At 39.7% G+C, this 22,240-nt stretch overlaps 1 protein-coding gene across 1 annotated transcript; it reads left to right on the forward strand.

Moving 5' to 3' along the window:
- The first annotated feature begins 14,026 nt into the window (after positions 1 to 14,026).
- LOC137268785 (G-protein coupled receptor dmsr-1-like) lies at positions 14,027 to 21,069 on the forward strand. Its single transcript, XM_067803360.1, has 2 exons — positions 14,027 to 14,117; positions 19,868 to 21,069. Exon 2 carries the CDS (start codon positions 19,898 to 19,900, stop codon positions 20,996 to 20,998), a length of 1,101 nt encoding a protein of 366 aa, XP_067659461.1. The 5' UTR covers positions 14,027 to 14,117; positions 19,868 to 19,897; the 3' UTR covers positions 20,999 to 21,069.
- The last annotated feature ends 1,171 nt before the right edge of the window (positions 21,070 to 22,240 follow it).

The following is a 22,240-nucleotide window of genomic DNA, read 5'->3' on the forward strand; positions in this document are numbered from 1 at the left end:
CTGAAAACTAACAGAAACCATGGTTAAAAGTGCTGTAGATTCAATTCTACCGTTGATACAATAAACACGTGTTCGTAACTAAGTATCAGTTGGTGATGATACCAGGTGTTCGCGACAAGGTGAGCGTATCCTGTCCCACCAGGATCCTCTTCACGTAATGACGAAACAGGAAAGACCAGGGTTGCCTGTATGATATCTGCAGCTTGTTCAGCTTGACCTGATCAAATGAATACCAACGCATTGTTTGACAGTGTCACAACTTGTTGTGTCCATTATTTGGAAGGGATGCACCTTCAGTTGACTGCCATCATGACCGAGCAGCAGTGTTCGAAATACCTGCTTGCCCGACCGCCCGGGACAAGTTATTTTCAACACGGACTGCCAGATTCTCAAACCCACTTGGTCGGGTTAAAATTTAGACATGTACACGAAGATATTCATCATATTTCAGAATAATAAATCATTATTAATTCACTCGTAGAAATAAAGTAAATAAAAGTAAATTGGTATTTTTTGTGGGCAAGTAAGTTTTGGTCAGGGCTGGCAAACTTTACAGCTAACCAGCCCTTTGATCTGGCTGAAAGAGTTTGGAGTTGCATTAGCTGCATACAGCCGAGACAAGGTCGCTGTTTAACATTGTCTGCTCCCCTATTTAATGAAGTTAACTCGATCTGCCGCTTGCGGCAATTGACGGGACATGCATATGTAGAGCTGCTCAGGTCAAGCTGAACAGGCTGCATGTATGCAGCTACCACCGGAAGCTCTGTCAACGTGTACAAGCTAACCTGAAAGGATGCGTTTTTACCAAAACGATATTTTGAACAGCAATTTGTAAGATGACCACTTAAGTGATAAATGGTGTGCATTGGCACGAATGCCCTTTGTCAGATGAAATGCTATTAAATGGCGAAATCATTTTCAGTTATAGAAATTTCAATAACGGACAAAATCTTGAATATCGAAATGGCGATTTGGCGTCAATTTACAGGAACTGAATTGTTGAAAAATGCCATCTTGAGTAAAGGGATAAAATTATTCTTTGACGTGTTACAAATTTCAATTCAGAGAATAATTGCAATTTGATTTTCTAACGAACGATTCTTGCAGTGAAGAAAATACTTTTTATCAGAAGTCGTTTAGAGTAAAGAAATGAGAGAGACAGTGTAAAAGAGCTTAACATTTGAGATGGTACTGAGACCCATTTATACATAATCAGTCATGAATTGCTCCATGAACGAAGTAATGAGGTGCAAGACAGCAACTACATGTCTGCAGCCTAGTCGAATTAGTCAAATACCAAATGAATAAGTGCTCGTTAGGGTATTAGCATACATAAAGAGCAATCAGTGGGTTCCAGTTACCGCTGAATCGGGTCGAGGTCAAGTAGGAGGAATACCTGAGGGAGTAATGACCAAGATCTCAAAATCGTTAACAACTTCATCCTATTTGTCGTAAGAAACAAACTTGCCCAGGTCTTATCCTGAAATTCCTAGAGGGTCACAGAAACAGAAACAGTTTGCTTTCGTCACAAAGTGACAGTGTCAGTGGAAAGGGTCTTCGAGTTAAGAAAGAATTTGGTTTTGCTGCCAATATATTTAGAGGCGGTTGCCCATGGTTGAAATAGTGTGAATCTGTTTCTGTGTCCCTTTACCTGTAGGATTTGACCAGGTCGTCGTCATCCCACGCATGTCTGAGTCGGGGATATTCTGTGGTCCGAATGGCACCAACATCCACATTCTGTTCCCCTCGTGGCCATGCGTGGTCAAATACGTCTCCAGTACCCAAAGCATATTTCTCCCGCGGGGATTCAGCGTCAGAAGAGGTCGCAATCGGCTCATGCTTGTTATTCAAGCTAACTAGATTAGATCGTGTGTCCCCGTACCCCAGTGGCACGGGTCGCTGTACATGGTTAAATCATTACCCTAACTTGATTATACACATAGTGCCATGATGTTAGTTTCGTGCGTTGTTGTTTAACGCCGCATATACTAATATTCCACCAATGTGGCGGCGGTTATAAATATACGAATCTGGACCAGACTATCCAGTGATCAACATCATGAGCATCGATCTACACAAATGGGAACAATGACGTGTCAGCCAATTCAACGGGTTGACCACCCGATACCGTCAGTCGCATCTTAAGACAAGTATGAACTGCCTGGTACCAGTTCTGACCGGATCTTCTCGGATTCCGCCATGATGTCTACTTTGTGCACACAGTATGAGAAGTATTTCCGTCACTGTGATTACTTCGTAACTACATGATATCAAACATCTAATAATCATTATCATATAGACTCGGTATTGTTACCTTCGACCAAGTTAGAATTATTGGGACTCTGAAACCCATGCTTGTGGCAATAATCGAATCTGGACCAGACAATCCAGTGACCAACAGCGTGAGCATCGATCTGCGTAATTGGGAACCGATGACATGTATCAACTAAATCAGCGAGCCTGACCGCCCGATCCCGTCGCCTCTCACGACAAGCATAGTCGCATTTTATGGCAAGCATGGGTTGCTGAAGGCCTATTTAACCCCGGACCTTCGCGGGTCTGCTATTTTATGAACATGGAGAATTTTCTGGATTTCATATCCATTTTATTCTTTGATACTGTTCTTTAGATTTACCTGAACAGGCCCTGAAACAGTGTATCAACGAACAAAAACGGGATGAAATCTCAAATATTCTCTATCTTCAAGAATATTCATGTTTTACTCTCTCTGACTTCCATGGCAATAACAAATAAATGTTTTGTCTTCCCAAATGCTTGTAAAATAGCACAATGGTCATAAATCATAATCATGAATGAAATGACACAAACTGTTTTCACATTGCGTACATGAAAGGGAATATCCATTTTTGTTCAATTCGGGAAGAAAATGTTTTGTGATCCACTTCGTTATTATTATAGTGCTGTTGTAGAGACTGTAAATCCTGCATTGTCATTGGCCAGATTTCTCCTGTGCTACAGACCCGTGAAGGTCCCGGGGTAGAATAGGCCTTCAGCAACCCATGCTTGCCATAAAAGGCGACCCAGCTTGTCGTAAGAGGCGACTAACGGGATCGGGTGGTCAGGCTCGCTGACTTGGTTGACGCGTGTCATCGGTTCCCAATTGGGCAGATCGATGCTCATGTTGTTGATCACTGGATTGTCTGGTCCAGACTCGATCATTTACAGACCACCGCCATATAGCTTTAATATTGCTGAGTGCGGCGTAAAACTAAACTCACTCACTCACTCACTCACTCACTCTCCTGTGCTACTGTATTCACTACCAAGTGAATGAAACAAAGTAAGGCATGTCCACCAGAGGGAACTATTTTCACCACGTTGGATTGTCTAAGTACCCCCATCTCCAGTCGTGGGAATTCTTTTCCGCTTTTTTCGACAATTTATGCTTTGTTATGTTCATAGATATTCTGGATCGCTCCTGAACTCCAGAGGACACCTTTTGATATCCAAAGTCGGAAAGGAATACAGCAACATATCTGCAAGACCTACTGGCTGACTCGCAAGATATTAAGATATTTCTTCTCTCACCTGAGTGACACAAGTGACATGCCTTCGGCTTTATTTTTTACCTACGTCTATCAAATTTCAGGAAACCTTTCTTGAATTTGGCAGCTTCTGACCATCTCATTCAGAATAACCACCTTCCTTATGACCAGTTTTCCAAGTAACCACTGACCCACTAACCCCTGTCGAGAGAAAATCCATTCGGGTCAGGAAATCTTCACAGTCACTGGTCCGATTGGTGTGTGAATTTTCATGGTGTCGTTGAGCGAAAGTTTTAAATATGTCCCTCTCTCCGACTTGTTAAGTTACAGTGCACTTACAAGACAATTATGGCTTACAGTCAAGAAGTACATGCTGCAATGTGCCAAGTGGTTGTTCAATGTTAGTCTTAAAGTCTTACATATATTTCAAATGGATTAGTTAAGTTTAGTTCTAGGTCGCGTTTACCAATATTCCAGCAATATCACGGCGGGGACACCAGAAAGGGCTTCACACATTGTACCCATGTGGGGAATTGAACCTGGGACTTCGGCGTGACGAGCGGACGCTTTAACCACTAAGCTACCACGTCGCCCATTTTGGCCTTAATGAGACCAAGGTTTCTGTTATTTTGTCGTCCGATATTAATTTTATTCCATAGATTTATCATGCATTCATAAACATACCATATAAAAAGAACTGGGAATAAAAGTTCTGCCTCTTTTGACATAATGCAACTGCCAGCATTCGTTGGGATATTTCCTATGGTCTTTCCAAAACTGAAAATCTAGCTTTTCTCCCAATGGAATTATGAAAGTATTAACAGTTATAATGAGTTACGGGAGGCACACATTACATGTTTACAAATGCTGTGTAATCATAACCTACACACGTTTACAGTGTTTTATGATATCACCGACTGCAACACCAAATACAAGGCTTATTTATTGCAAAGGAAACAGGCTTTCCACCAGTATGAATCTCTTCTGTGTTTACTCAGCGAAGAAGCCCATATCAGTTCTGTCAGTTACCGCGATGTTAGACGGGACTTAACCTCGGCATCTAATTTCAATTACCACACTTTCATTCTAACAACGGATTATTTGTTTCGCGTCATGGTTAATGTTTGTAAAAACATTAAAAACATATCGCGCTCTTGAGATGGAAAAGGTAATTATTTTATCATCATGTTCGCAACATCTCGAAACCGCATGCCCTGAAATATCCTTATAGGAGGAGAAACGCTATCAGTGCCCGGTCAGGCATATTTAAAAAACAATTGCCCTCCGTCCCTCTCAAGTGCATTAAGTGTGAACCCTCAACTGATAATTGCTCGGTTATATTGCTGCATGCTCCATTTACGCCAACGAATTCAAGGCTGCATTGAACAAATTACTTTTGCGGTAATAAAAAGAGGACTTTTTACAATGAACAAATGCTACCGTTAGATTATGTGCAAAGAGCAAATTTCGGATAAAAGCCTTTCGTGATGGCCGGTTGACAATGAATTTCCAAAGAAATGAGTCAATCAACCTCATGTCAAACCACTGCTAGACGTAATGGTAGGTGTTCGGTGTTCATTGCCGACTCATAATAGCAGGGATGGACACGAACTACTTGGCTTGCATTTTAGAACTGAGTGAGTGATATTATGAGCTATAGTAGTTTATGGATAACAACTTCTTTAGCGTGTAGATCGATGTTCACGCTGTTGATCACTGGATTGTCCGGTCCAGACTTCATTATTTACAGACCGCCGCCATTTGGTGGTAATATTCCTTAGTGCGGCCTTAAACAACATAGAATTTTCTGGTAATCGAACACTATATACAGGCCTGCATATACTTGCATACACAAGGATGAGAGCAGCACACATCCTTGGCTCGGACACTGACCAGAGAAGGGGTGAACGAGTAGCTGTCAAGCTCTGTAAGGCAAATAACATTCGGTATGCACCAATTTCATCCTTGTGGATTTCGTACTTAGTGGCAGATGGAGAATTCAGTCGTGTGCCTTTTCAAAGGGGCTTTCGTTGCATAAACTCATTGACGAACACATTCTGCGCAAGGTCACCTTCAACATACAATACAAAATCGAACAATTCTAGTCAATAAGTGCGCGAGTGATGAACTTACAAAACCCAGTCAGATACACCGGTGTCAATGAACGATCAAAGATTAGCTCTTGAAAGGGTTCACGCGCAACCTGATCGATATTCATAAAGAAATGTTGCCGATTTCAGCTTTGATTGACAGGTTGTATATAACACGTGTTAAATATTTGCACAGATGTATTCAAAAGCACACAGGTGTGCGGTGATCAATATCACCTTTACGAAGAGTAATTAGGTTTACATCAAACATCACATCGTGACACATTTCCACAGTGACCAAAATCTGCATCGTTGGTTACTGGAGAACATGTACAACAAATCAATTTGTTTTCCATGACAAATGATATATTTGAATGACTTAAACAATTCTGATTGATTGGGAGCGTGTTCAAATACAGGTAGGTGAACTTGAACGCTGAACAATCACGTGGAAGACATAAAAAGATTATGTGATACATTAACCGCTGAATATTGTAAAAAAAACATCGTTATTGCATTCTGGATAAGTGAAAACTATCTGAGGCAGTGAAACTAGTTTTAAGTGCACTCAGAAATATTCCAGTAATATGACGGCTGTTTGTAAATAATCGAATCTGGACCAGACCATCCCGTGATCATCAGCATGAGCATCGGCTATGGATACGATGGCAACTGTCGACCAAGTCAGCGAGTCTGACCATCAGATCGCCTCTTACAAAAAGCATGGGTACTCAATATCAATTAACAAAGGTGGAAAATATCTTTAACAAAGGGACATTTTGTAGTATGACTACGTTTTCAAGAAGTACTACTTTAAAGTGATATGCGTAATGCACGGTGCAAAGAATTAAGGGTTTCCCATGACGTTATGATGATAACGTGACGTCATCATATTCTATGATGTCAGTTATGACGTCTGTTTTGTGCTTAAATAACGTTATCACCCTAAGTCAGTGGCTGTGTAGAGATAATACCGCGAGTCAGCACGTGAATATGACGTCACCAGCTTTCTCCACACGACTCATTATGGCTTCACCACTGTTTACAGTACAGACGTGTTTTGAAGTAGCTGGAATCTACACTAGGTAGAGTTCAAGATGTCACTCTTGAGTTTCCTAAATAGGTTTTTGCCTCACGTTGGAGAGCATATGAAAGATTACCACGACAAGGTTGATGTTTTCTCGACTGAAAAGATTCTATTCAGCATACGTTGAGATCCATTTGACAATACGACTATTTTTATTCAACATTCTGCTGGAATTCTATTTTCCAACATCAAGGAACTTGTGCTGCTATTTAGACATATGTTACATGCGCTGGTTAAAACGGTTTCCGATTTTCGTAGATTTGTGTCCACTGTCACGTCTGGAAATTACCAATCTGTGATAAACAAATTTATCATAGATAGACTACATGTAAACTAATGAAATATGATATAATGATACATGAATAATGTTATTTTAATAAATTTTCTATGTTGTAACTTTATTTATCACAGATGCAAGATAATAAATATATTTTACATATAAATTGATTAACTGAAAGTGAAATACCAACTTTTGTACTCCAGCTGTGTCACAAATTGTGAAAGATATAAATAACAGACACAAAATGGACTTGAATATGTATTTTACATATTTGTTGTCACATTACAATTTGAAAGAGAGTTTGCGTTTGCTAGTTTCATAACTTTTATTCCATATAAATGATATATACAGAAATGGTATGAATATAATTTACATATATATTGATTAATTACATTTTGGAAGACCTGAGTTCGAACTGGCGTTTTTATGGTATATGTCATTTCAAGCAGACTTCATCATTGTTAATATACAATGCCCCATCAGTTTTCCACTCGATGCTATTCTGTCTACAGAATGTCAAACGAACACTTTCACTTTGATCCTCGCAACCATCGAGTTAAAGTGCTTTGAACAACATCTGAACGTCAGTATCACCAGTCACTGTGTCATAGATGACTATTAATTCAGTTATCCTGAAATTATTTTCGTGTTTACTTTGTGATAATAACACATTTTATCTGATTGCTTAGAGGGCATGTCACCGATAAGGTCGCTGACGCCACTGGTGGCATTGTGTATGTCAGGTTCCGACTCTGTGATGTAAACACAGTTTTGTTTGTGAGAAACGTTATTCTGTGCCCATGATTCATTAAACCGAAACTTGTCTCTCCGGCGGATTTCAATTTCATCGGAGTAACGGAGTTCACTGAACAGTAAAGACCCTGCTTTTTGGTGAACTCACTGAATAAAGACATGGCTGGATTAACGGGTTTTTGTTTGATCCTAAAAATGATCCTTCAGATAATTCCGATAGGAATTCTGGTTGAACGGTGGGTGAATTTAGTTTCACGCTGCACTCAGCAATATTCCAGCTATATGGTCTCGGTCTGTAAACTTCAGTGATCAACATCATGAGCATCGGGTAAGATGACATGTGTCAACCAAGTCAGCGAGTCTGACCCTCGATCCCGTTAGTCGCCGCTTACGACAAGTATGGGTTACTAAAGACCAGTTTTAACCCAGATCTTCTCGGGTTGGTGAACAGTATATCGAATATTAGCTGTATGTGACTTTCAGAGTGGAGATCAAGTTAGAGCTGCTTCTGTTCATGAAATAAATACCCAAATCAGGATCATTCACAAAACATGTTTATATTCCTTGGAGAGCCATGTACGAAGACGTGACATAGTGTATCATGAACATCAAGGCGTACCGTTGTATCAAGGTGTACAACTGAGCGTCATGAACAGTCAAGGTGTGACACGGGTTTCATGAACGTAAAGACGTACCGCTGAGTATCATGAACGATCAATGTTACGATAGAGTTTCAAGACCTCCACAGTGTATCATGAACGATCAAGATGTACCACGGAGTATTATGAAGGATCAATGTGTTCCATGGCATATCATAAACAATTAAGGTGTACCACGGTGAATCATGAACGATGAAGGTGCTCCATGGTGTAATATGAGCAACGAAGAATGCCATGGTTTGGCATGAATACCTAAGGCGTACCATGGTGTATCATGAACAATCAAAGTGCATCTTGAGAACCACGTTGATGACGGAGAGCGCGCAAAGCGACACATTTACAAGTTTACTACTTAAACAAGAACGTCAGATATGACGAAAGACTGTTAACACTGCAAGAATGATAATCAGAACATATATGGAAATATAACCAACAACCATCATCCTGAAACGACCAAGGGCCGCAACTCTTTACAGAGAGATGTACCACGACGAACCACTTGTACCGCGCGACTTTCAATACACTCTTAGAAGGTAACATACATGAACACTCATGTTGCTAATGGCTAGAAGTACTCTTTACCATTCATCAACTGAAACCGGATAGTATTTACGTGACTTCATCGGCGGTAACTTCAGAGGAGACGTATACTAAGTACATATGTACCTGATTATGAACGTAGAAGGGGTTCAGTTTAGAATATGATTAAGTGAAGGACTGAATGTTCTAAGGATTCGTTTCAACCATAACTGGATTAGTTGCAAGAGAGGAAGCCAGCTTTATCTATGGTTTGGGCCTCTGGGCCTTGTTAGACTAATATGACCGAGTCCAACTGATCTTGGCACTGAATGGTAAGCCGGGGTTCCATTTGGGGTAAGGTGGCAGTGTTCATGTGTTCATGTGTTTCTCGCCAGACTGTGAGACCTGGTAGTAGGTCCAGTGAGACGAGTATATCAACTGGTCAGAACTAATTTGTTAACATTAATAACTTACTCTCAGTAATGAGAGTGAGTGATAAAGAATTATGAGAATAATGAAAGACTAAATGAAGTATACAAGTCACCGCAATACATCAAACCTCATCTATACTTGTGTGTCCGGATGTGTGCGTGTGTGCGTGCGTGCGTGCGTGTGTGTGTGTGGTGAGAGAGAGTGGGGGGGAGGGAAACAGGGCTAGAATTAGAGTGAATGTTTGCGAACACCTGATATCATATCGAGATGAAAATCTTTCTTTGACGTATTCTTCAAGGGCTGCTCTGCTAAGACGCATCGGCCTTCATGACAGTAGTCAGATCGGTTGGGTTCAAGGTATGAACTGTCTGAATTTCAACATCGCTATAATCGACAGTAGTATCTATGGTTGACATTACTACATAATCGCTGACCATTGTATTGAAGTACTTTGATATGATGTTAACAAAATTGTAAGTACTAAAGTTGCTTAGCAACATATTCTTGCATTTCATCAACCAGTATCATTGCATTAGTAGTGCGTCAGGATGTGTGTGTGAGTGCCTGCATGCGTGTGGGAGGGTGAGATGGTTGGGGCCTCTTGAGGGTTGTCATCCTTTGTCAAAAAGGCTGTGTTTTCAAAGCACGACTGATGTCAACAGCCCTGGGGAGAAATCGCATGGAGCGCTTGTTATCTATTGATTTCCATTACATTTTTGTTGTTCTCAGTTTATCAAATGGCCTTTAACTTATGAGTTTCAAGTAATGTCTGACATATAAACATATATCCCACTGTGGAAAAACATCGTATTCCCATTCTCACGACAGGGAACTGACATCATTCATTTATATCTTCATTTGACTGATGTACTTTATCAACAAATTGTGAAAGACAGATGAAAAACATGCAACACATTTAGCTTGAAAAATCACGCAACACAGTGAGTGATCTTTTCTCCCATTTATACACAACCACCCTCAAAGATCACTTCATGCTCTTTAATCTGCTTCGGGGACGACTCTACAGAGGAGCAAAGGCACGGCCTGTTTACGCGTTTTAAACACTTAGATCCCTCACATCAGATAAGAGAACCCATCGCCGTTTCCACAGAACCTGCCAACACCATTCCGTTATTCTAACATATGTATAATTCATTCATGGCTGTGATTTATTGAGTATGTTTTAATCTAGGAGAAGTGTCAGATTAGCTTCTTTGTCTTTTTCTCAAAAGAATAGTGGCATACGTATGCTATACGTTTTTAAAGAGACAGAAGGAAACGAATATTATCATTTCCGCAGTTCTCCTTATGTCACTATGTAAAATTAATGTCCTTCACTGACTGCCTCTTTTCACTATTTTATTTATTTTTATGCATCATTTTACAGCAGTTTTAATTCTCATACAAACATGGAAGTTCCAGATTTCAAATGTTTCGTTGAAAGGTTACGACGGAATGAATCTTTTGAAGCTTTGTTAATCCTAAATTGTTCATTAATTTGATTTGTTTAGAGGCAGAAGCAGCATCAGTCTTATGATCAGTCACAGTCAAAGTTCCTTAGTCAGGTTGACAAACACGTGCTTGTGTTTATAATTTGGAAGCCGTATTAACTTACAAAGCAGATGTGTGTGCATTTCTATTACCCTTGATCACGGAAGGAAAAGATTTGTCACAAATACGAGTGAGTGAGTGTAGTTTTACGCCGCACTCAGCAATATTCCAGCTATATGGCGGTGGTCTGTAAATAATCGAATCTGGACCAGACAATCCAGTGACCAACAACGTGAGCATCGATCTGCGCAAATGGGAACCGATGACATGTGTCAACCAAGTCAGCGCGCCTGACCACCTGATCCTGTTAGTCGCCTCTTACGACAAGCAAAGTCGCCTTTTATGGCAAGCATGGGTTGCAGAAGGCCTATTCTACCCCAGGACCTTCACGGGTCCACAAATACGAATCCTCAGAGTACTACAACTGCTTGCAATATACGAAGGTAGTTCTACGTACCTCTACACAACTCCGATCCGGGTTAGGACAAGCGCCCATGCTTGTCGTAAGAAGTGACTTACAGAATTGGGTGGTCAGGCTTGCGGATGAGGTTGACACATGTTCTTGTATCCCAATTGCGTAGATCGATGCTCATGCTGTTGATCACTGGCAGACCGACGCCATATTTGAATATTGCTGAATGCAGCGTTGAACTGTAAACAAATAAGCCTTACTGTGAGCACATGGATAAATATCAATGGCCCATGATAACATGGATGTATTATCATTCCGCATCACGATAATTTCGTAAGCATGTTCATGATAACTGACGTACTGTTGTAAAAGGCGAAAATAATTCAAGTTAGTTGTCATGCTTCCGACATCCGGTCCCATCACATCGGAAAATGCGTTAATTGCCATGACAACTGAATATCATACATACAAAATCTTCGCCCAGAACACCATCAGCTTTAAATTAAAGAATTTAACTATCCCGATGTTTGCATGAGCTTCCCTTTTAAATGGCAGTCAAATGACAAAAATCATTCATGTCAAAAAAAATTGGAATTTATTCAGAGTTTGATATTTTTATATAATGTTATGTAATGAGAAATGATAATGAGGTTCTTTAGAAAATGGAAAATGACACGAGTCTAATTGCCTATGTGGAAATTAGTAATAACTGAAGAAAGTATCTAATTCTTTTAATGTACTCCAAAACTTGAGAGATGATTGTAAATGACAGATTCAGATAGGAAACAAAAATAACATTTTCTGACTAGATGCATGTGTCACGATAATGGGATAAGATATAGTAATTGAGAACTTGACTGGAGATTGTTCATCTGCACTTACACAGGGCTGTGTGACTGACATTACTCGGTGTTTGGGATATGTAAATTTCACAACCCCTTCTACACATACGTGGTTTATTTTAGGATAGAACAGATGGGGTAGCTTAGTGGTTAAAGCTTTCACGCGTCAAGCCGAAGACCCGAGTTCGATTCCCCACATGGGTACAATGTGTGAAGCCCGTTTCTGATGTCCCCTGCGTGGTATTTCTGGAATATTGCTAAAAGCGACGTAAAATTAAGCTCACCCGCTCATTTTGTGGTCACTGAATGAACATTCAAGGTGTTAGCCTCCCCTCTCTATATGAAAAATGGTTAATTTCAACATCTAACAGTCGCAGTCGACATTCCCTCTACATGAAACAATAGTCCTTGTCCAAGCCTTTTACAGGTTTATTGTCAATGTACTTGTTGCAGTGATTTCAAAGGAAGTCCTATTTGGTACCTGTTTTATCTTGGTTACCAACTGCTAGGCGTTTGAACTTTGGTTAAACGTTGCCGAAAAGATGTAATGTTTCAGTGATATTTGCCTTGTACACCAAACGGAATCTCTTAATGGTGTTAGGCAGGGTATTCTTTTGTGACCTTCTCTCTTTACGAAGAAAGATGCATTTCCTTTTTTGACATGAACCGTGTGTCCCCTTTGTTGTCAGGAGACTGATTAGTCTTTCCATGTATTTACCGGTGGTACAGGATACGGTCACCTTTGCGCGAATACCTGGTGTCGTTACTATTTGAAAGTAAATCCTGACTAAATGTATTTCAGATATGGAAGCAGCAAAAATATAAATATTTTGTAAAAATAAAACTATATGCTTTTGGCAGAATCCATGTTCTGTGCCCAAAAACATCACTAACATCATCAATCGGTCTCTCATTATAGTGATAACAGATGAAAGTACCACCCACAGCACGCGTCACAAACACATCCATTACTCTGTTTTATATCCACTTGAAGAAAGGTATGTAAGCATATTGTATCAGTGAAAATACGATTTTGCGAAATTTTCAAGACGTGTCAAATAAGAAAAGCGTGAATGTGCTTTAGTGGTAGTCATGTAAGTCATTGGGTGTTTCAGTTGAAAGTCATTCATAGATGTGTCAGTATTTTGGTGACACCGTTTTAACAGGATTTCAAGCATGCGTGATGTGTTTGACGTGGGAGGAACAGCATATGCAAAAGTTGCGTATCAAATACACATAGCAACTAGTGACAAATTAGCATTACCGAAATAAGTTTGTAGATAAGCATCAAAAAGGTGAAAACTATTCAGTTTTTGTTCGAGAAAATGTCAAAACTCTTTCCCTAATTATAATCCATTTGCCCCATTTTTGATGTCCCCAGGCGTGATATTGCTGGAACATTGCTAAAGAATGGCGTAAAACTAAACTGACTCACTCAATCATAATGCATTGAACGGTGCCATTCGAAGAAGACGCATGTTTACAATCACAGTAAAATAGTGACGACAAAAGCCTTCGCGAACACGCTTTAATTATTCAGCCCAGCCAATGATTATTGTCCTGGTTGATTATAAACGTTGTGGTCGTGGCATATTTTGACATTCATTCCCCACAATAATACCAGCCATCTTTCAAGACGGTTCTCTCTTCACACATTGACAGGCAGGGATAAGCATTAGACGAATCGAAGAACGGCGTCCTTCGCCATTGGTCAAAACCAACCCGGCATCGTGTGTACATTCGCAGTACTCCGACTCCAGCTCAGCTCTCAGTCAGTGGATGGCGATGGATCTATACGCGAAGCACCTACGGAAGCCGGCTGTTCGGGAACTTTGGATTTAGTGCTCAGCTAATGGATGTTTGTAAAGACCAGTTGGGATACGTTGTATGGGTGTTGCTGAAGACAGATGTTCGCAGGGTTACTTGATAAGTCGCTGTGGAGCCAGCGTGTGCTGGTCTAAGATATGGGACGTATTTGTAATTACGGTAAGTATTTGCTGTTTGTTGTTGACAGAATCATACAATGGGTTCTGTTTGCGTAGGGATTTCTCTATGATTGTGTAAATGATTTGATTTTCTCGTTAATATTTAAGCTGGAATTTGTGCAGTAGTAGTTGTAGTAGGTTTTGTAGGGACCTTGTTGGGATGTAATTTTATTATTATCATGTAGATGGTTGTCTCGCGTTTGTTTAAGATAAAAGTAGTATAGTAGTAGCAGCAGCAACAGCAGTAGTAACAGGAACAGCAAATAGTAGTAACAGCAGCAGCAGTAGTAGTAGTAATAGTAGTAACAGTATTAGTAGCAGCAGCAGTAGTAGTAACAGTAGTAGTGGTAGCAGTAGCAGCAACAGTAGTGGTAGTAGTAGTCGCTGTTGTCGCTTGAGTAGTAGTAATGGGTGTTGGTGGTGTACCTAGTTATATGGTTGTGCAATAAGACATAACTGTAGTAGTAGCATTAGCAGTTTCAGTAGCAGCAGTAGTAGTAGTAGTAGTAGTAGTAGTAGTAGTAGTAGTAGTCGCTGTTGTCGCTGGAGTAGTAGTAATGGGTTGTGGTGGTGGTGGTGGGCCTAGTTATATGGTTGTGAAATAACACATAACTGTACTGTAGTAGTAGTAGTAGTAGTAGTAGTAGTAGTAGTAGTAGTAGTAGTAGTAGTAGCAGCAGCAGCTACTCTGACCTCAGTTTACACGCCATCTACACGTGGTGGGACACGTTGGTGGAACAATGCATTACATCCATACGAACAAAGTGAATACATATATTTATACATAATATCATTTATGCATTGGCAGTAATCATGTATGCATTGATTTTGATTTGTGTGTAAAATGACAGTTCTTACAAACAATGACTCACGGTCAGTATTAACATCTCGAACATGTTTTACTTATTGAGTAAACGTTCATCGCTTTTGAACGTACAAGTGACTTGCCTTTCCGTGTGTTTTTGACGATGCCAATAGCAGTACCGAGCCTACACGAATATTTCAACATCTGTCGTTTTACTATTACCAGTGTGATTAGTTTCAGTAGTTCATATCAACACTAGTACACGTCAATCACTAATGAATAGCTTATGGATTTATTCAACGAAATTCATTTTAATTGTGCTCACATTCTAGGCAGCTGTATGGTGATATTAATTAAACAGTGTTCGCTTTGAGAGTACAGTTCCACATGTCACTTTACAGACTACAATTACAAATGTATGATACCCAGGGAGTTGAGATTGATAATACGAGCAAGCGCCAGTTGCATGGTTATACTAGTAATAGAAACGAATGTCAAACAGTACCAGAACAGCATTATTTTCCCTTCCGACCAGTTCTGTCTGAAAGACTAATCCGCTTAATTAATCAAGTCTATATTTCTTCATGTTATCCCAGGGGTTCTTTTTCAGTTTAAAAGGATTTATTTGTTTCTATCAAAAATATATATTCAGACACTAAGCATACGTTGATACAGATGCTGTGAGTTGCAGGCCTTAAACACACAGGAGGAGGACACAGTGAGTCTAAATCCATAAAATGTTATAAGGTCACGTTCATATTTAGAATCCACACCAGGTTTTACCTTATTTAAAAATGCTAAAACACCACACAGGTTGAATTTATGTGATACCAGGAAAAATCAACATTTGAAACTCAGATTCACACTAAGAAATAAAAGGATCTTGAAAATGGGGTTGCACACACGCGCTCGCGCATACACACACACACACACACACACACTATAAAAGATCAATTATGCTGGTTGATTAAATGCCTCTTTCATCTCAAAGATGGTGTGGCAAGTACCTTTTACACGTAAGTTTCCAGCAGAGTTAACGTCTAATTCTGTTAACGTCATTTCAAAGTACACGTCGTTTTCTACTTCAGAATAACGTCAACGTTCATCATGATCGTAAAAGAACTATTATTCTAATATCAGTGCTAAAATACATTTTTAGTGTTCACCAAATCATTAAAGTCATCTGTATCAATTTCAACATTAATGTTTGGCACTGACATTTGTGATCATCATTGTTGTAATGGAAACCATAGACGCCATTGTCCGTTATGCCGCTGTTGACATTTTGACAATTAACATCTTGGTCTCAACCGAACTGATCACGCCGATGTGTCTTATCAAAACAGTCCTCAAAGGATAATTCAAGCGAGGTCTCTCATCTGGTGATGTTATCCGGTGTTTGCAAATCGCAACCCTGCTCTTAACCCCTTCGGAAATATCGTATGACACTAAAATAATTGCTCTTTGATTTTGAAACATGGACGAATCATCGGTTTGGAGCAGCAGCGGGTATCTGCTTATTACCAGCAACGTCCAACACTTATCTGTGTATTGTAAACCAAAAGACATTGTGTAATTTCATTTGTTGAAAAACATTATCACATTGTAATATTTCCTGGAAACTGCAAGACTATTCGTTGCGTATTGACACGTAGAAACATCGCAAACAATTGTTTTGTTGTGTTTTGAAGCACGGGAATATTTCATTTGAAACCTCCGGCTGACGCCGTCGGTTCCAAGTACATTCCCGTGCTTCAAATACTCAATAACACCCGGAAATTGGCCAACACATGCTGGTTATCTCCTAATTCTGGTATAACATTTAAAATAATTAATGTCTTTTCAGTGAAAATGTACCGATGAATTTCATTTTATACAAAAAATAGTGAAATTAAGATTGCGAATCCTTATAATGTTACTTTGCCAATTAAACATTTAAATATCAGACTCTTATTGAAATTTAATATAAAACTTGTTTATCATATTTTCAGATCCCTCTTATTAGTTTGTATTGCAAGGGGGTATGCACATTAAATGAAACACCGATAACATGTTGGGTTGGTCAAAGTTAACGCTCATCACGTACCGCACGTGCATTTGTTTGACTGTTCCAACTATTGCGCTTACTCCCTTGTAATACAAACCAACACCAGCGATTTGAAACTGTGACCGTTTGTTAAACAACTTTTACCCTAAGTTGAATAACATTCTGAGATTCCTAAAAAAATTCCTAATTCTTTAAATGTTCTCTTGGCAAGGTAAAATTATCAGGATTCGCAATCTGAATTTCACTTTATTCGATTTACTTTTGTTTTAAAAGTGAAATTCATCGGTACGTTTTCACTTCAAACAGACTATACGTAAGTATGCCAGGCCCCAACCTACGTACGTAACGTTATGAGTGTAACCTGTCACACCGCTAGAACGGGTCACAAACACACGCAAAGTCAAGTTATTCGTTTACATGAGTACGAATGGTACAAGTACAAATAAAGAATTGCTTGCGACATCATTTTGTCACTGGTGACATTTAAAAATAGCCTCGACGGGTCAATCACAAAATATTTTAAGGACTTCATGAGGCTTTGAATGGTGCAACTTGATCAAAGGCCGTATGAAGCGATTGGGAACTTCGTGGAGAGAACAATATCGACTGAATTCAAAAGTTGAGAGAGGAAAGCTGAAACGGTTTAAGCCGCTGAAATTGTGCCAACGAACATCATTAGAAAGTTGCAGTCATCCTTTTCGTCAAACACTATTTCACATATATGAATAAGAAACAGACAAGGAGATCTCGCTGGTCTCTTGGTAGCACTTATAAAATGACTCATTAAATGTTACTTAACGTCATTCTTTACTTTGCTTATTCATGGGGACTTTGATAAAAATCGTTTGAAATACATTCAGACTCCGAAATGTATTGAACACATGACGAAACAGGAAACTTATAGTGAGATCACAGTATGTGAGTTTGGTTTTGAGTTTGGTGACGAGCGAACGCTTTAACCACTAGGCTACGCTATAATGAAAAGCCATAGGAAAAGGAAAAGCAACCAGTTGTGAAGCATAAATTTATGTCAATGATCTATGATTTCTATCAATGGTTTAGACATTTCAGATAAGAATGAAATGCGTGTATGTAGTTGTTTCCTATCCAAAGCCGTAGTCAGCAATTAGGTAGCGACCTATAAATAATCGAGTCTGGAGCAGACAATCAAGTGATTGGTATTGCAACAACCTCCCCACGTATTCATGCACAATGACACGCAATCACCCAAGTTCCGCGATGTTGCGATCGCAAGCTATTAAGCTGACACTTGTGGGATTACCAGGGATCTACAACGTTACCCTAGTTTTACCTAGAGTCCTCGCAGGGCTTTACATTAGAGCAGCTTGTAGACAGAAGACTTACGAGTCTTCTGGTTTGGAGCAGGGCAGGATTACCTTGTTCGCGAATAACTGGCTTGTCAGTATCAATTCATATGATGTTTTTCCTATTAGGCCCAACGAAAATTGTTTCATCAACTGATCAGGACTGATTTTGTCTCTAAAGGTGACGTAAAATATTCAATGTGTGGGGAAATTCCGTGAACCCGACTTTAAAAAATGCCTAAACAAATTGTCACCTAAAACGTGAAATAACGATTTTAACAAATGAATGTTAAGACAAACCTAAGGGAATTTTTAGTAAGTTAGTAGTAATTTTTCTAAACTTGTCATTAAAATATTAAGAGAAGTAATGATTTCAACACGTGAGTGGGGACGGGGTATGAAAAATACCATACTTTGCTCACGATAAAACTTTGGAATTGCCTTTGTTTAAATACCGGTTTGTTTGGCGGCCACCTTGGATGTAGGCTCATTCTGAGTCTGAGGTATAAAATAGTCATGTCCATCATACGTCCCTGATAGACAGGCACATAAAGGACAGTCTTTTGGTTCCCATGGGTGCTACCATTATGTCACTTTTCAGCTCCTGGCTCATATCCTAACTGTTTCAAACTGACTTTGGATCTTTACAAATGGGGATGCACTGAAAATGGTTAATTGTCTTGACATTCTAGTTCCTTCCAACTTAATAACTCCCATCAACATTTTACGGGTAATACATCTTCCGAGGTCGGTCTCATACTTTATTATTCATGGGTTGCTCGTTTCAAAGACAAGGAAGAGGTCATTAAATATTAGAATTAAATAAATTGGAATTTAAGGGCGGTAGAGGATCATCAATTAAGTACTATATGTTATCAGCTTCAAGGAGGAAGTGTCAGAAATCTGGTTCACGACGTCATCGTCGATAGACCGTGACTTACTGTTATTTCACATGATTGATAATAATAATTTATTGAGCAGTATTGTAGAGCACGTGAACTTTTCATTGTATAGGTGTTTATATTGTGCATAAAATGCAGACAAAAACAGCCTTGCGTTTAGCCATTGAGTGTTGTTATCAAGATTTCAAAGACTGTCATACTGCTCTTGAACAGAAGATGTCGATCTAGGTTACAACTTTCAAGACTCAGTAAATCGTTCCAAATTTCCAAAGTTGATGCGTTGACAAAAAAATTGTCTGACGCAATTCTTTATTTTGACGTGAAACATGCGTTTCCCAATTATTATTACAGGGGAACAATAGACTTTGCATATGTTTATGACAGATGCCACCGGTGGCGCACCATATACGAACACCTAGTATCATGACTTCTTGAGAGTGATTCATAAACACATGCTTTGTCATCGTATCTGGTCTAGACTGGATAGTTTACAAACAACATCTCACAAACAACTGTAATACTGCTGAAATATTTACGTGCTCACGATATTGTCACATTTATACAATGGTCTCAGCTTTTACCAGATATTTCTAATGGATGTGGAAACGGTTTTGTCGCTTCTATGTAGATCATTTGACTTACAAATGATTATTGTGTCATTGATTGTTTCAGAGAGTACGTGAGTGGTTTGATTGAGCCAGGATGGAGTCGAACCTGACCGAATACGAGCCATACAAGAGTGAAACCCTTGCATCATTCTACAAATGGTACACAGGTGTCCATGGTTACCTCAGTATCCTTGTCTGTGTGTTTGGGATTCCGATGAACCTCATCAACATCACAGTCCTATCCCAGAAACACATGCGCACGCCTATTAACTGTATCCTTACATGGCTAGCTGTGTCGGATCTACTTACAATGACATCATACGTCCCCTTCGCGATTCACTTTTACTGTGTGTATCCACCCTGGCAGGTATCCCCAGAAAAGAACAGCAAAGGATGGATGGAGTTCATTTTGTTCCACATCAACTTTTCCGCCGCTACCCACACGGTTTCAATCTGGCTTGGTGTAACTCTAGCTATTTTCAGATACAAACACATATATTCTCCTGCCAAAGGGGCGATAACTCGTATACGACGGCTCATCCGCGCCAGAATCGCTGTAGTAATGATATATATACTATCCGCTGTAGGCCTTACCCCGAACTATATGACGAACAAGCTAACTTTTACTGTGACTGAAAACAACGAAACTGTATACCATTTCGAAAACCTCGGATTAGGTACATCAGATGTTAAGCCGGTTGTCCTGTTGAATCTGTGGATGTATAGTCTGTTAGCGAAGCTGTTGCCATGTATATTGATGGTAGTCTACGGCGGGCTGCTCGTCTGGACACTGAAATCCAAGCTGCGTCACAAACGCAGACGACTTTCCTGCACATCCGCAACGATGCAGCGCCCCCTGGACAACTCACGAACGACCCGGATGCTACTGATTGTGATTGTCCTTTTCCTTATCACGGAGTTTCCACAGGGAATTCTCATCATCATGAGTGTTACGTCCAAAGGATTTTTCAGAAATGTTTACATTCCACTTGGGGATTTGATGGATATGGTCGCCCTTATAAACAATGGAGTGAACTTTGTGTTGTACTGTGCCATGAGTCGGGACTTCAGGAGAACACTGATGGATTTGTTAAAGATAGCCGTCATGCCCAATGCGAAACACACGACATCAAACGGCATCAACAACACTGACTCAGAACGATCAAATACGGCGTTGATTCTGCGTATGACTTGACTAAGGCGGACCAGGGATGGGTGATGTAACAAATATGGCGCATTGCTGAATGTCACTTCCGGTGTATGGCGGGGCAAAATGCAAATGCGGCTTTTAAGATTGTATATTATATAATTTTATATTTCAGGGTTGTTCGGTGCCCTGTCGTCAACCGGAAGAGTCACTGAGTAATGTTGGTGTATCGGCTTTATGATATTCTACTGAGCAGAAGACTCACCAAAACCATATCAATTTCTCGTTGTTGCCTTGTGACGTTTTCAAAACATTCGTCGCCTGTACCCAGTCCCTGTGTTACCAATATTACCCTTGCACAAGCGAACCTTGTAATCAGGACAATCGTTTGGTGATGAACTCGCCCGGATAGCAATATATCCGGATAAACAACTGTCTGGATTAAATAATATCGCTTATGTAGACAGACGTAGGTTGTTGTTCAGGAAGCAGGAGTCCGGAAAACTGAGGTTTATTGGACAGTGATCTATGGTGACCGATCCCTACCGAAAAGACAATCTGCTACATATCACGACATCGCCTTAACCAGTTGCATTTCCAAATAAGTGAAACATGTTTACCCAATTAAGTCGTTGGACATGGTAATAGAGAAGGACAATCAGAGTAGCAATATTAGACCAAAGGGACATTTTTTCTGTAATCTGAGTTCGAGTTTGCAATAAGTAATGAGATATTGACAACACTTGTCGAAAAAATTATGTCCGTCAATAAATGTGATCCGAATCCGTTAGGAATACACAAATTCACTGCAAAGGGCGAGAAATACCCGTTATCGAAAACAGATTCATTGACATAGTGCAGTTTAGCCCATTTATCAGTAAGTCACCATGTGTAAATGGTAGGAAGAACCAGAATCGAATCGACCTCGGATGATTACAGTTTACCTACAAGCTAGGATATGGTATTTATACATCAAGCAGAACAGTTGGTTCGATTCTGTCCACTGTCAACCAACTCTGCAAACCATGTTAGGGCTACTGACATCGTGTGGATCTCCCGAACTAACGCTCGACTTCCATTCGTTTCAAAAATGGTCTTCGTAAGCAAAATATGTGTTGTAAATACGGCATAAATGTTTAACTTGGCATGTTTACAAACAGAAACAACTCCAAATTCTATTTACAGATTTACCAGCGTAAAAGCCTGTGTAAATATAATTTACGTGTTTTAATTATTTGTCAGGTATTAATATTGTAAATTTCTTAATCGACATGCCTTTACGTAAGCGCA

Source organism: Haliotis asinina, chromosome 16 (genome assembly GCF_037392515.1).
Source record: "Haliotis asinina isolate JCU_RB_2024 chromosome 16, JCU_Hal_asi_v2, whole genome shotgun sequence".
NCBI classification, from domain to species: Eukaryota; Metazoa; Mollusca; class Gastropoda; order Lepetellida; family Haliotidae; genus Haliotis; species Haliotis asinina.

What these genes read in the sequence shown, in the direction of transcription:
- LOC137268785 (XM_067803360.1), top strand. Translation starts at nt 19,898, where the DNA reads ATGGAGTCGAACCTGACCGAATACGAGCCATACAAGAGTGAAACCCTT.